This window comes from Podarcis filfolensis (genome assembly GCF_964270895.1).
Source record: "Podarcis filfolensis genome assembly, chromosome: Z".
In the NCBI taxonomy this organism is placed as follows: domain Eukaryota; kingdom Metazoa; phylum Chordata; class Lepidosauria; order Squamata; family Lacertidae; genus Podarcis; species Podarcis filfolensis.
Genome location: NC_139617.1, coordinates 1,215,595 through 1,230,730, shown reverse-complemented (window position 1 = coordinate 1,230,730; position 15,136 = coordinate 1,215,595). Strand labels below are relative to the sequence as shown.

At 45.6% G+C, this 15,136-nt stretch overlaps 2 protein-coding genes across 4 annotated transcripts in view; both read right to left on the bottom strand.

Annotated features, from left to right (window-relative positions):
- Positions 1–15,136, bottom strand: part of KLHL13 (kelch like family member 13) — a 1,461,558-nt gene that overhangs the window by 1,245,935 nt on the left and 200,487 nt on the right. The gene's annotated exons all lie outside the window — the stretch shown is intronic.
- Positions 1–15,136, bottom strand: part of GPC3 (glypican 3) — a 236,671-nt gene that overhangs the window by 106,275 nt on the left and 115,260 nt on the right. For all 3 annotated transcript variants that reach the window (XM_083595426.1, XM_083595427.1, XM_083595428.1), the window contains one exon: positions 13,692–14,386. In XM_083595426.1, the coding sequence (XP_083451552.1) occupies positions 13,692–14,386 (695 nt within the window). The remainder of the gene's footprint in view (positions 1–13,691; positions 14,387–15,136) is intronic.

Genomic DNA, 15,136 nt, shown 5'->3' with positions numbered 1-15,136 from the left:
CCACCAATGACTTTAATAGGGCCCTTTTCAAATTACTGCTTGTGAAAACCAGAGCGGAGAGGAGAGGGAGGAAACTGATGATGATATCCTATCTCCTTAATTAGACCTCTCTCCTTCCCTTCCTCCCTATTAGCAACTTAGTAGCAAATGTACATATTTATATAACAGTGTTCCAGCATGGCATACCAACGAAAACTGGCCGTTTAATTATCAGCTGGTAGAAGGTAATCACAATTTGGGAACACGTGAAGCAACCTTGTAAGACGCTCAACTAGTTTAGATTTACAATCCAATAAAAATCCCTTCCTGGAAGCATTCCAGGAACTCTTTTGCTACCCACACCTATCTATGAACAAGTACATTAGACAAGACAAACGGTCAGAAGATCAGGACAAACATTGACCTCCAGTCTTGGCTGCATTTAAAATGTACTGCAGGAGCCAACTTCAGGTGCTCAGGACATCAAGTAGGTGCCTGCATGGTTTTTAAACTTACTGGTAAGAAGAACCTCCCGTTTCTTGGGCGTGGGGAAAGAAACAGTCAGGATGGATGCATTATTTCAGGGGATCATTGGGAACCAACAGCCATAGCCCGATACCCAAGAAAAACTGTTCTGGGAGCCACAAAATACCCATTTCACAGAAGAACTGGCAATGCTCAGAACTAAAGAGGTAAAGAGATGAATCTTTTGCATACAGAAAAACCTAAACGCACCTATGAAAACCCCAATAATTATTGTTCTTTCTCTCTCTGTGGTCCTTGGGTCCCATATATGTTGTTATCCAAAGGTCCCTGCCCCTCCTGATTTTTCTTTAAAATAAAAAATGCCAGTCTTTTGAATTCTTTCCCATGAGGCTGAGACTATCTTCACAGGAAAGGAAAAGTAGAGTGAGTGGTTGGGGTTGAATATGCATTTTGCTTAATCTTTGGTGGTTTGTTACTGTGGACTGGAGGAGTGTTTTGCCTGTTTTGGAGGGAGGTGTTGCCTGAATTGGGGCAGCAGTGGGGTTTTGGGGGGGGTATTTTGGCTGGGCAAGGTGGTTCTAATCACCCCATTTTTCCTTATGTGAAATGAGTATTCTGTGGGGTCCACAGCAATTTCTTACATTTCCAAGAAGCTGGGGCTGTTGGGAGGTGTGGCGCAAAGCATCTGGTGAAGCTTGAGCCAAGACATCCACTGATCCAGAATTCTGCCAGTTCTGACAAAGTACGATAATTCGGAGAGGAGAACTAGCTGGAATGTTCAGGAGAAAATGGCAGCTGGGTCGATGTCATGCATATTTACAAAGGATATTCTCCAGCAAAGGGCGCCTGATCTAATCTATCCATTCAGAAGCTGAAATGCACTTGCTGCCACGTTCAGAAAGAACAAGATATACAGCAAGCGAAGAATCTTTTGTTTAGCAACATAACAAAACAAAAATCTGATCCACATCTTTATAAAAAGAACAATTCAATGATGCAGGATTTGAATTTGAAAATAACTTAATTCCTCCATGAAGAAAGAAAATCTGATGAGCATCCTTTGTACTTCCTAATCCACATTTCAGGTTAAATTAACTCTGCAATAATATTTAATTGGATTAGATTAGACATGGTTGAAAATAAAATAAAAAAACTTTGTCTATCAAAAACCTTCTTACCATTGCTCCCCTGGGGGACAAGCAGCCAGAGGTTGGGAAAGAACATAGGAAGAGGCAGGATCAGGCCAATGTCCCACTGAGTCCAGCATCCTCTTCTCATAATACAGTGGTACCTTGGGTTCCGAACTTAATTCGTTCTGGAGGTCCGTTCTTAACCTGAAACTGTTCTTAACCTGAGGTACCACTTTAGCTAATGGGGCCTCCCGCTGCCACTGCACGGTTTCTGTTCTCATCCTGAAGCAAAGTTCTTAACCCAAGGTACTACTTCCAGGTTAGCAGAGTCTGTAACCTGAAGCATCTGTAACCTGAGGTACCACAGTAGCCAAGCAGGTACCTATGGGAAACCTGCAAGCAAGACCTGAGCTCAACTGCAGCACTCTTTGCGCATGTGATTCCCAGCCTCCGGCACCCAGAGGCACCCTGCTTCTGAAAGTGCTACCATGCAGGGATGTGCAAGATCCACACAGCCACAACCTAAGTGGATTTGGGAGGGCGTCACACCACAAACACTTTCAAAAGAACGAAGAGCACAGCTGCTGAATTAGGCCAAAGGGGGCCCATCCAGTCCAGCATGCTGTGCTCAGTGACCAACCAGATGCCTGGGGGAAACTGTCAAGAAGGACTGCAGCAGCACTCTGTTAGCACCTGGAGTAAAAATGTTCAGGAGATGTTGAACTTAATACTGAATCTCTGTTGGAGGAGCTACCCTGGATATAATCACACTGAAACTCTGACTTCAGGAAAATAAAATAAAAAAGCTATGTTTATCGCAGGAAGTACATACGGTACTTAATAGGAAAGATCACTAGCTCTGCTTAACTAAGGTGGAGGTGCCTTGAGCCATGCTTGCTCTAGCAACCTTTTTCAGCCATGGGCCGGTCCACCATCCCTCAGACCATGTGGTGGGCCGGACTATTTTTTTTTGGGGGGGGATGAACGAATTCCTATGCCCCACAAATGAGCCAGAGATGCATTTTAAATAAAAGGTCACATTCTACTCATGTAAAAACACTCTGATTCCCGGACCGTCCGCAGGCCGGACTGAGAAGGCGATTGGGCCGCATCCAGCCCCTGGGCCTTGGGTTTCCTACCCCTGCTCTTGCCCCTCAACAGGAGAGGCATAATATTTGTCTCCTCTGCCAGGATGAAAAAGCAAGAAGCAGGAAAGGAGGTCAGCAACCCTAGAGTCAATCTAGCACCCGAGTGAAGGTCAGCACAGGTTAGGAAAGAAATGATAGTCTGGGAAATCTGGAGGCTCCTCTCTCCTATCTACTTTCCCATGCAGTGCAAGATGAATTGCATCCCAACACTTCCAGCACTCTCTCCCTTCAGCTGGTATTCAGAGGAGTGCTGTCTCTTGGCAGTGGAGGCAGAACACTGCAGTCAGGGTTGGTAGCCACTGGTAGCTTTCTCTTCCTCCATGAATTTGCGCAATTCTCCTTTAAAGCCATCCAAGATGGTGGCCATCTTGTGCGGCAAGGATCTCTTTCCAATTCTCACGCCAATAAAAATAGCAGAAAGGCAACACTTCTTGAAGCAGACAAAGTTGTTCACGAGAAGTGCATTCCTATTCAAGCAGGAGATGGGGGGCAGGGAGAGAAGATTAATTGCTACCACCAAAAGTAAGATTAAAACTTATCTACCGGCAAACATGGGTCAATATATCTGGAATATGCAGCCAAGGAGTAAATAAACAGGATGGCAAAACAGCCCAGTAAAAGTGAATCCTTCCACGAATTAATGTCACCAGCACTGATGCACTCCTCTCTAAGTGAGTGCCTAAAAGTCTCATTTCCACAACTGATGTTGGGAGGGACAGGGAACTAGGGGTGAAAATTGATTTAGGATAGAAAGACCAGCCAGCATAAATGACTGCTGAACATCATGGCACATGGGACCCCTTTAAGTAAGCTGCAAACCAAGCAACTGCCATCTTGTTATGGGGAAGACCCATGACTCAGCTGGTATACCCCATGTTCTTGTGGAATATAAAGCTGTCAGTCAAGTCCAACATTCTGAGAGGACTGACTGCCTCTGTGTGCAGGCAGTTTTGTCAGCTGGTCGGCTGCTGCAAGGAGTGGTAACTGGTAACTACTCGGATGCAGTCCTCTCGTGACTCACTGCTATCTAGTATATAGTTTATCTGTTATGTAACCTAAGCCTGCCTTCAGGAACAACTCTGTCAACCTGAATGAATCTGATAGTAAAGTAGTTTCTTTAAGAGGGACAGAAAGGGATTATCAACCAGGAAGGTATAATTATTGATAGGACTCAAACGAGTTAGCAACCAGCTTGTCGCTGCATAAACTCAAACAGGGGATCGTTTAAACTCTGCTAAATTATATAAACGTTCCCACAGTTCTGCAGGCAGAAGGCCCTGGATCCAGTTAGAAGGATCAGGAAAGATTCTGGAAGTCAACGGTCAACCACCCAGCCGTCACCAACCTGGCAGCTTCCAGAAGTTGTTGGACTACAACTCCCACCAGCAGGGCTGTTGGGAGCTGTAGCTGAAGAAGACATGGAGGAGACAAGGCTGGCAAGGGCTGGTGCAACCAACAGGGCAGGCAGGTAAACCACCTCACTTGGTGGCATCATTCAGCCATAGAGTTCCAGGTACAAGCATCTGCCCAAATATTCTTCCTATGTTAACAGAGTCAAAAGCAGTCATAACAAGGCCCCATCTGCACAAAATACATTTATATCAGTATCATACCACTTTAAACAGTTGTGGCTTCCCCCAATGAATTCAGGGCACTGTGGTTTGTTGTGGGTGCTGAGAATTGTCAGGAGGCCCCTATTCCTGCACCCTACCCCACCCTGAGCATCAATTTACAGAGTTTCCTGGAAAGAGAGGCTGGGTTGTTAAACTGCTCTGGGAATTGTAGCTCAGTGATGGGAATGGGGCCTCCAGAGAACTCTCAGTGCCCTTAATGAACTACACTTCCCAGGACTCTTTGAGGAAAACTGTAGTTGTTCTAAAGTGGCATGATACAGCTTCAAATGCATAATGCAGATGGAGCTCAAGTTACCAAGGGACTCCTTGGACTAGGGCAGGGCGAAGCATTCCCGACAGCACACTCTCGTTGCAGGGCTTTGGGCCCAGCAAGTTTATTAATGGGTAGTAGAAAAGAAATTAAGAGATGAATAATGGAGCCCTTAAGAAGCGGGGAGTTAATTCATTTGGCTTCAATCAATACACATCATTCTGAAATCCGGTCAGCAGCCTGCATGTGATTCTGCTGCCGTGGATTACTGCAAATCCTGCTTTTATTGCTATAACTCATTTTTATTTCACTTCAATTTATTTGCGGGGAACTTTGGAGCCATTTCACTCATGGGGATGTGGGAAAAGAAAAGAAAATATAAATGAATGATACCCATTCTCTAGAATCTTTTGACCAGAAAGTATGTAATGCTATGTCTTGACTACACACAGAGAGAGAAAAACACACACACACACACACACACACACACACTGCAAAGAGAGACAAGAGAGCTTCATTGTGCTAAGGAAGGTTACTTTTGGCTTCATTCTCTGCAGACCTGCTAACAAAGTAATTAGCCAGGTTTTAACCTAGTAGTTCCCTTGGGAGCAGAGTCAGTGCAGCTCACATCAAGGATGCCCTAGGAATGACCTACTAAACAATGCACAAGTTGCAGCCTGAAGAAGGAGATTTTTACACAGTTGGCAGACAGAGCTAGAGTTTGCAAAGGACTGGCAACATTTTTCTTTCTTTCTTTTTCCCAAGTAAATTTTTATTGTTTTCCTTACATATTCTTTTCCAACAAAACATATTAATGCCATACATTCCCTTTGACTCTGCCGAGTCGCGACTCCCCTCCCTCCCTACAATTGGTATATTTAACCCCTTTCTATCGCGCACATCATTCTCACAATAATACTGTTATACACTGAAGGTATTATGTCAATCCTGCTAGTGTCTTGACCTCTTTACAATTCTCCTTTAAATATTCAATAAATTTACTCCTATTATTTTGGTATCTTTGATCTTCCTGGTCCCGGATCCTCCCTGACAATTTGGCAAGTTCTGCGTCTTCTGTCAACTTCACCTGCCACTCCTGGATGGTTGGTATGTCTTGTGATTTCCATCTTTGGGTCAGGAGGGTTCTTGCGGCGGCCGTAGCATACATGAACAGATTTTGGTCTCCCATTTTGATTTCCGTTCCTATTAAATCTAACAGACACGCTTCCGGTCTTTTGGGGAAAGTATACCTAAATATTTTTTTGAGTTCATTATAAATTGATTCCCAAATTTTTTTAACCTTATCACAGGTCCACCACATATGAAAATAATCCCCATCTACCTTTTTGCATTTCCAACATTTTCTTTCTCTTTTTCTATACATTTTAGCTAATTTTACTGTCGTCAACTGCCATCTATACATCATTTTTAAAACGTTTTCCTTTAAAGCCATACATCCTGTAAATCTCAAACCCTCCTTCCATAGTCTTTTCCACGCTTCCAATTCGATGTTATGCCCAATATCGATCACCCATTTTATCATTGATTCCTTTACTTCTTCGTCTTTTGTATACCATTCAAGCAACAGACTATATATTCTAGATAAGGTTTTACCTTTACACTCTATTAACTCGATTTGGAATTTTGATTTTTTGTCTTTAAACCCATTTCTCTTTTTGTCTTCATTTAATAAGTCACTAATCTGGTGATATTGCAGCCACCCTGTTAGCATCTTTTCAATTTGGTCATATGGTTTGAGCTTTATCCCTTGGTCTGTTTTCCTGGTAATATCCTCATATGTTACTCTTTCCCCTTCCATGTTTACTTTTTTCGTTGTCAGCACCTCAATTGGTGATATCCACCACGGGGGGAGTTGAAAGGTGCTACTGCTGTCTCAACAGAGCCAATGGAACGGCCCTGCTTCCCTTCTCTCCCTCTGCCACAGCCTGATGTTTTCTCTTCTCCTTTTCGACATCGGAGTGTGAAATAGCTCTAACAGAAACATAACCAGGCGTAAAAAGTTAGTTATCCTCCTTGCCTCCATGAATGTCAATTTAAAAATTGATTGAAAGCATTAGGGATAAAACAGGATGGAAGGCACAGTAAGAGGGTGCGAGAGAATTTCCTTTCACTCGCTTTCGCCACTTGGAGGGAACTCTGTAATGAGGCAGCCACACGCCAGCCTCTGGCTCACCCCTCATATCTTCAATATAGCCCCATCTGTTACAGTGGCGGTGAGACAGTCTCAGCAGTGATTTGCTGGTTTGTCTGCTGCAGACCATTCTATGCTGTAGATGCTGGCATTCTCTTTCTTCTGCAATTGCCATAACCTGCCCTGGGACCACTAGTGAAGAGCAGATCTACACATCCAATTTATTTATGTCAAGCTCTTCCTCCCAGGGCAGCAAACAGTAAGTGATGAATTGCTTAAGAGCAATTCCAGTGCAGATGCAGCCCAGGGAAGATCTCAGCTTAAAAGACTTGTTGAAGGAGGAAGGTCTTCAGCAGACCCTGAAAACAGAATGGAGACAGGACCTGTCTAATACTCAGGGGGAGGGAACTCCAAAGGGGCAGGAGCTACAGCATCAGAGGCCCGATTCCTACCAATATTCTACAGTATGAACCTCCTGATAATATAGTATCTGCAGGAAGCCCTCACCTGCAGAGTACAGGGGTTGATTTGAGTAGCCTGGTACAAGCTACATAGGCTTCATGCACCATCAACAACACCTTGAACCTATTTAGTATCCTTTCATTGTAATATAAATCTGTACTGCTAGATTGAAGGTCTCAGGTTGAAAACCTCAGTCAACCACATTGCTCTAAGGCAGCCATGGGGAACCTCTGACCCTCTGGGTGAACGCAAGCCCACAAGAGTGCCTAATTTGACCCACCACACCATTTTGCCACATTTACCTGCCCCACACCTGACAACCTGTGCTTTATTCAACACCTTGAATGTGTATGATGGAAATCATAACCATTCAAATGAGCAAGTAGGCAGGCCCCTGCTCTGGGGAGGTTACAATCTAAGTCAATGGAGGAATGACAGGTGCAGGGGGGGGACACAAAAAATGGAATGGATGGGCAGCTACAAGATGCTACCAACTTCAGAGGGAATCTGGTTAGACAGGAAACCAGCTTTTCCTAAGTCCAGGTGTTTTGGACTACAACTCTCATCAACTCTCATTGTCAAGCAGAGGCTTGACAACCATATGTCAGGAGTGCTCTGATGGTGTTTCCTGCTTGGCAGGGAGTTGGACTCGATGGCCCTTGTGGTCTCTTCCAACTCTATGATTCTATGATTCTATGATTCTATGATTCTATGATCTATAAGCAGCATGGCAGGCTGCTGATGGGAACTGCAGTCCAAAACATCTGCCAGCAAACCAAATCCTGTCAAGTTCTCAAGCCATGGTTGATGCTGAAGGCATTTTTAAAATCTCTGCTCTTTTCCTACTATAGAGGCTGCTTTCCTCAACCAGCTCTGCCAAGTGAAATTGTCTTTAAAGGATAAAAAACAACTACCAGGGAGGAACTTGAGGGTGGGCAGGGTGTGTGTGTGTGTGTGTGTGTGTGTGTGTGTGTGTGATGGAGAAGACTCATAAGAGAGGGTAAAAATGGTGGAAAATGTAAATAACTTTAAAAGCCTGCATTTGTAACCTTGAATGTCAGCTGTTGGCTTGCAAGCCTAATCATGGATAGATCAGCAGGGGAAGCTGCAGAAACCATTTAGCATCCCATTACACCCACAGAGCAGCTCCTGAACAAAGGCACAGCAGGGGGCCTCTCCTCCGCATCCCATAGTGCTCTTGCACTAGGAGGGGTGAGAAATGATGCAAGAATGACAATGGCAGGGAAATGACCCTTAAGCAGAGTTCTTACAAGAGTAACCAACCTCTGGACTACACAGAACTCCGCTGGACGGGTCCTCAAAGATGCAATGGAGGCAGAAACATGGAATCTCTTTGCTGCCCTCACTACCATGATAGACCTGATTATGAGCCTGAATCTCATTTCCTCACTTACGCTCCAACCGGTCTGTGGTCTGAGAACCACAGCTCCTCAGCACATGGAGGAACAAAACAGACCCACAGCACTGAAGGGGGCACTCAGAAGCGATCATGTCAATGGCCCCATGAGACTCACCATTCCATGGGGAAACTAGGGCCTCCACAGCAGCAGCATGGCAAACCGCTCAGGCACCTAGGGAAGGTGCTTGCCCAGGGCATGTGTGCCACCCACGTGGGGGGGGGGGAGCCACCCACAGGGCAGGGTGAGCCAGGTCAGGGCATGCTGCCAGAACTGTGTCCCTCCCATAGGGACACTGAATGAGATGCAGTGTGCTTGGCTGGCCCAGCGCTGCCCGCAAAAGCAGCACAGGGCTGGGGCCCGAGCCCCTGTGTTCCTGTGGGTCACCCTACAGCTGAAGGGCCCCTGCGAGTGATGCAGCACAGCGGCTCTGGCACCCTCCAGTCACTCACAGGCACTCTCCTGACTCCTGCTGGAGGGCAGCTGAGGGGAAGGCTGTGGGCGGAGGCCAGTCCCATGCTGCCTTCTCAGGCAGAGTGCCCGAGCCACTGCGTAACTCCCAGGAGGGATGTGTGGCTCAGGCACACTGCAGGCCCCGTGGGACCAGCACAGGGTAGTTGCATCTTTCCTAGCTGCCCTCTGGGGGCTGGGGGTGGACGCAGCAGCCCAGCGCCCTGGGAGCCAAGCCCCGGGCCATGCTGATTGTGGGAGCAGTCCACCAGGCTCTTGGGCAGTAAACCCGTCCCCAAGGTAAGCGCCCTCCCCGCCCGCCCCTTAGCTATGCTACTGCTCAACAGGATCACCTGCTCTATCATCTGGAAAATCCCACAGAACAGTCAGGAATCCATCAGTTTCCATCAGTCTCTGGGAGTGGACCATCATAACTGCCTTTGCAGGGGAGAATCATCGCTGCAATTCCAAACCTCACCATAAAGTGTTCTGACCATGATAATGAGGTGATGGTCACCCTCTATTTCCAGACCAATGTTGGACCAATGACCACCTGAGACAGGCCCATTATTGCCGCGGAGGCCATGAACTCCTGAGCGAGAGAACTGAGGCACCCTCAGCATGGATGTTGAAGTCACCTGCAGCCTTTTCTCTCCCAGATACTTCAGCGAAATTGGTGCTGTGAGTAGCAAATGAAATGCTGAACACCTTTATTCGCAAGTGCTTTAATCAAGGTTCTCCTCCAGTTATCCATTTGAATCTTTGTTTACCTTTAATGTACCAGTAAATTGTTCACGAGTTATTAACCCCAGAACAGAAAAAGCCATTTGTTTAAAATCACCTGCCCTTCCTCCCCGCAGCACCCCTCCCCTCACCTTGTCAGCTAGTTCCCTGCAATTAGAGAGCTTCTGTAAGGCAGAAATCCTTCATCACACTTTATGACTTCATTCCTTTCAAACTGCAAGTGCTGTTCCTCTTTCTCCCAGCCCCAAATAAAGCTCTCCAGGCCCTTTTTGCATCTTGCATCTACAGCAGCATTCTTACCAACCCAAAGCTATTTCTCTGCCAATCCCACAATACTCTATGCTTGACTCAGAGCAGCTTATAGCAGCATCTGGATTCTAGACAGTTCCTGCCAGCCAGCATGTCTAGTGGTCAGAATTGACCCTTCCTCCTAAATCCATCAGTTCCAGACTGCAAACTGAGTATTTCTTGCTTGCAAATACTCATGGGACTTCCTGGGAATGCAATGGGGAAGAAGAACAATCAGCACAGATAATTAATTCTGACAACACATTGCTCAACTGGAAGGGAGGTCATTCTAAAGCACTCAGGCTAAGTCAAATATTGTTGTAGGGATGCACAAATTTTTAAATATGGATCTGACGACCATCAATCTCATTTAGATGCCTATTTGTACATATGGACGAACTGCATTAAGATATATAATTCAGGATTGGTATATTATTTTAATTGTTGACATGAGCTGCCAATGTTTCTTTCCATTTTCTTGTTATTATATTGATGGAATTTTTAAAAAAGAAAAGAAATCTATAGATTGTAGCCAATGGAGCAGTAAGTTAAAGTCATTTAGTGGGACAGTTGACATGCATCATGCACAGGGTTACATTCCAGGGATTGCACACAAAGTTGTGGATATAGCCAGAACAACCTCACATAACCATCTCCACCTTTTCTGAAGCTGACATGCCAAGTGAGCTTTGTTCTGTGCCTTGCTTGCCAGGTTCTGTGAACCTCTCAGACCCCAGTAAGCAAGTCTGAGAGCTTATGTGCATTTAACACACCTTGTGTGCATTTAATTTGTGTGATTTCAGCTGACTGGCCACCAAAAAGCTGCGTAAAGCTGCAATCACACAAGTTGCAAATCAACTGCACATTCATTCCAACGGTGAAATGTTTTGTGCCAGCAGGAAGTTGCTGCACAAACAAACGAACAAGCAGATTGCTCATAACACTGTTGCATAACAGACTGCACCTCAATTGCCTGGGCAACGAGTGTCCACTAGCACAACTGTTGCACTGGATTCCTCTGTTGTGCAACATTCAAACTCACCCATCCTCTAGTGCAAAAGTCCTTGTGCGAATGAACAGAGAACACTGGATCCAGCCCCATGTTGTTGTTGTATGAGAGTTAGCCATCATCAAGACCCCATATCCCCAGGCTGGTCAATGCAAAGTGAATTTCAAGGAGAGGAAAAGGAAGCCTCTCTCATTTTACACTGGTCATCAGCAGCATTTGCCAGAGGTGCACCTTAAACATCACTGGCAAGGCTGGTCTGCAAGCAAATCTGACATCTGTTCACCTGAAAAAACTTGAGTGAAGGAGTGAGGAGGGACCCTCCCATTCTTCTCATGTACACTTGTGTCTGTTCCTTCCTCCAGAGCGTGAGGTTCGGTGGGGGGGCATTTTCTAAAGATATACTGGGGAGGAATCAGAATGCAGGTATTTTTGCAATACCTTTTTTGCAATCTGATGTTAACTTCATTTACAATTAGGTCTGTTAGGGAATATCCCCCACAATCAGTTGGTTTAGAAATATGGAATTATGAACAAATATATCTAGATGTAGCACTTTGCTTCTTTGCACATATGCTGCAGTCTTATCCAGAAATCTTTTTTTGTGAAATTCTCACAAGAATCCTTGGCCATATCCAGGCACTCTTGCAGGAAAGTGATTTTCTAGATCCATTTCAGTTGGGGTTTAGGCCTGGTTTTTGCATAGAAACTGCTTTGGTCAACTTGTATGATGACCTCTGTTGAGAGAGAGGCAGGGGAAATGTGTCCTTGTTAATTCTCCTTGACCTCTCAGAGGCTTTCAATACCATAAACCACCTGTTCCACCATAAACCGGAACATCTGTCTGAGTTGCGGGTGGGTGGCACCGCTTTGCACTGGTTCCAGTCCTACTTGGATGGACACTGCAGAGGGAGTCACTTGGGAAGTGCTTTCAGGGTTCCTCAGGGTTCAGTTTATCCCCCAAGCTGTTCAACTTCCAAATGAAACTGCTGAGTGGGATCATCTGGAATTTTGGAGTACGTTGTCAGCAATATGCTGTTGACACACAGCTCTGCTTTTCTTCAGGTGTGGCACTCAATGAGTTGGACTGTTGCCTTGCCTTGGTAATGGACTGGATGAGAACCAACAAGCTCAATTCAGGTAAGACTGAGGCCCTCTGTAGCAGAGCTACAGTTGTCTATGCTCTGGTAACCTCTAGATTAGATTACTGCAACAAGAGACTGCCTCTGAAGATGGTTTGGAAACTTCAGATGCTGCAAAATTTAGCATTCAGGTTGCTCCCTGGGGCAAGATAGTCTGAGTATATAATGCGAATCCTGGCCCATCTGCACTGACTGCCAAATAGTTTCTGGACCCAGTTCAAAGTGCTGAGCCTTAAACAGCTCAGGACTACAATTCCTCAAGGACTGCCTCTCCCCATATTGACCTTCCTGGACCCTGAGATCATCTTCTGAGGCCCTTCTTCATGTGCCCTCTCCATGAGAGGTCCGGAGAGTGGCAACATGAGAACGGGCCTTTTCTGTGGTGGCTCCTTGTTTGTGCAATGCTCTCCCCAGGGAGGCTCACCTGGTGCCTTCATTACATATCTTTAGTTGTCAGGCAAAAGCATTCCTCTTCTCCCAGGCCTTATAAACTGTGGGAGGGTTGTATTGTTGTGTTTACTATGTTATGCATTTTGTGTTTTTATACTGTAAACCACCCTTTGCTCCTCACTATTTAATACATAATAGTAATAACAAAAACCGCCCAGAAGGCAGTTGGTTTTTATGGACATCATTACAGTTCTATAATACACCAAAGTACATCATGTTTTAAATCCTAATTTAATATTTTTGTTTGTTTGTTTATCATTTCCCCTTCCTTCGCCCCAAGGTACTAGGGCAGGTTACAATAATTAAAACACAGTATCAGAAACAGTCCAAAGCAACTTGAAACAAGGTGGGCCCTGAAAATAGGGTAAAGAGGCACATCTTCAGCATTCATGGTGCCAGACACACCTCTGCATGGAGGAAGTTCCACGACTTTGGGGGTACTATGCAGGCGGCAGCGAGGAAGGGGGGAAAGGACGGGCAAGAGTATCTGCCTGCATCTCCTTATCCCCCCTCCCACAACTGCATGTTTAATTAGGGTTTGAAACAGCCACCCACTTTGACAGTGCCAGATCTTTCCAGGTGCATCCAACCCAGGAATGCCTCAACCCATTTCAAGCAAACCCTGGATCAGCCTGATTTGGGATCTAGGATTTTCCTAAGCTGTTGCTGAGCTCTATTGCACATGTTCACATGTAGTTGCTTCTGTATGATATCTTTCTTTCCCCTCACCCCTCTTCCACTGCTCTCTCAAAGAAATAAACAATAGAAACATAAGAAGAGCCCACTGGATCAGGCCAGTGGAATACCTGGCCCAGCATCCTGCTCTCCCAATGGCCAGCCAGCAAACTGGCCCTGAGCTGCCCTCCTGCGGCTCCTAGCCACTGGTATTCAGGAGCAGAAATGCTTCCGACTGCAGAGCAAATGGTCTGTAAAAACTGGAAGGAGAACTCACCGTCACTGACAGCTTCCCAGCATTCTTCTGCATGTATGTGATGGCATCTTGTATCAAGGAGAAGAGACTGAGAAGCACATGCTCCATGTTGTAGATGCCCCTCATGCCTCTCGTCAGCCCTTCCAGAGAACGGAGGTACTCCTGCCAATAGCTGTCTATCTCCACCAGGCTGGCCAGGCACCCCTGCAGCACAGAGCCACAGAGCCCAGCACATGGCTTCACCATCATAAGGTCTTGGCAATGGGCACAGTACCACATCTTCAGCAGGGCCCTCCCACAGTCCTTGCTGAACTTCAAGTGGTCGGTGGTGTTCACCACCTCAATGCCAAGGTTGAGTGCCTGGAGGAAGACTCGCGTCACCTGGAGAGACTTGGACACCTGCGTCATCATGATTTTGGGAAAGTTCCCAAACACCTTCAGGTCTCGCCGGGCAAGTCGGAGGCACTCGGTCATTTCCAGTGAAGGATCCGGTGAGCCCGGGTTCACCAGGCGCGGGTAGACCAATGGGAACAAGCTGTCAAAGAATTCATTTATCATGTCATTGACGTTGATGTCTGAGCCCAGGATGTACAAGGATATGTCCGTAAAAAACTCCCCCACAAATTTAAAAGCTCTGGCAGCTATATTGCGATAATAGTTTCTGAACATGGAGTTGGTGTAGTTTCTCGCATGCCGCACTACAATTTCAAAGGCTTCTGGAAAAAAAGAAAGAAAGGAGGAGGGGTCAGTGAACCCTTTTCCAGAAAGCAGAAACAGGAGAGTGAGAGGTGGGTCTTCTTCTAAGAGGAGGGTCTTCAACTATAGAATCCATGTTGACAGCAAATCAAAAGCAACCTTGAAGAAACTCTCCCCAACTGGAAATACTTTCACACCCCCTGCCTACCCAACTAGCAACTCTCCCTAGACAGAAGATAAATCAGAGCATTACTGAAGCATGTTTGGAGGACAGGAGACCTTTCCTTTCCAGTGTACATTTAATATATGCCAATGTGGTCCAACACAGATGGTTTAACAGCTATGTGGCTTTGCTTTTTCCTTTCTTTTTTTGCTGACCAATAGGGTATTGTGGTCATTTTTAGAATAATAGAATCATAGAAGTGTAGAGTTGGAAGGGATCCCAGGGGTCATCTAGTCCACCCCCTGCAATGCAGGAAACTCAGCTAATGCCTCCATGACCTCTGCTTAAAAACCTCCAAGATAGAAGAGTCCATCACCTTCGGAGGGAGACCGTTCCACTGCTGAACAGCTCTTACTGTCAGAAAGTTTTTCCAAATGTTTAGTCAAAAACTCCTTTCTTGTAACTTGGAGCCATTTTAATAATGTTGCTGTTAAATATGCTGAATCCTCTCTAGTTAACATAGAGTTTTTAAATTCTGCATTATTTTTTTACTAAATTGAAATGCTATACTCTATCCTAGGTTAAAGCATCATTTTAATTTTTAACA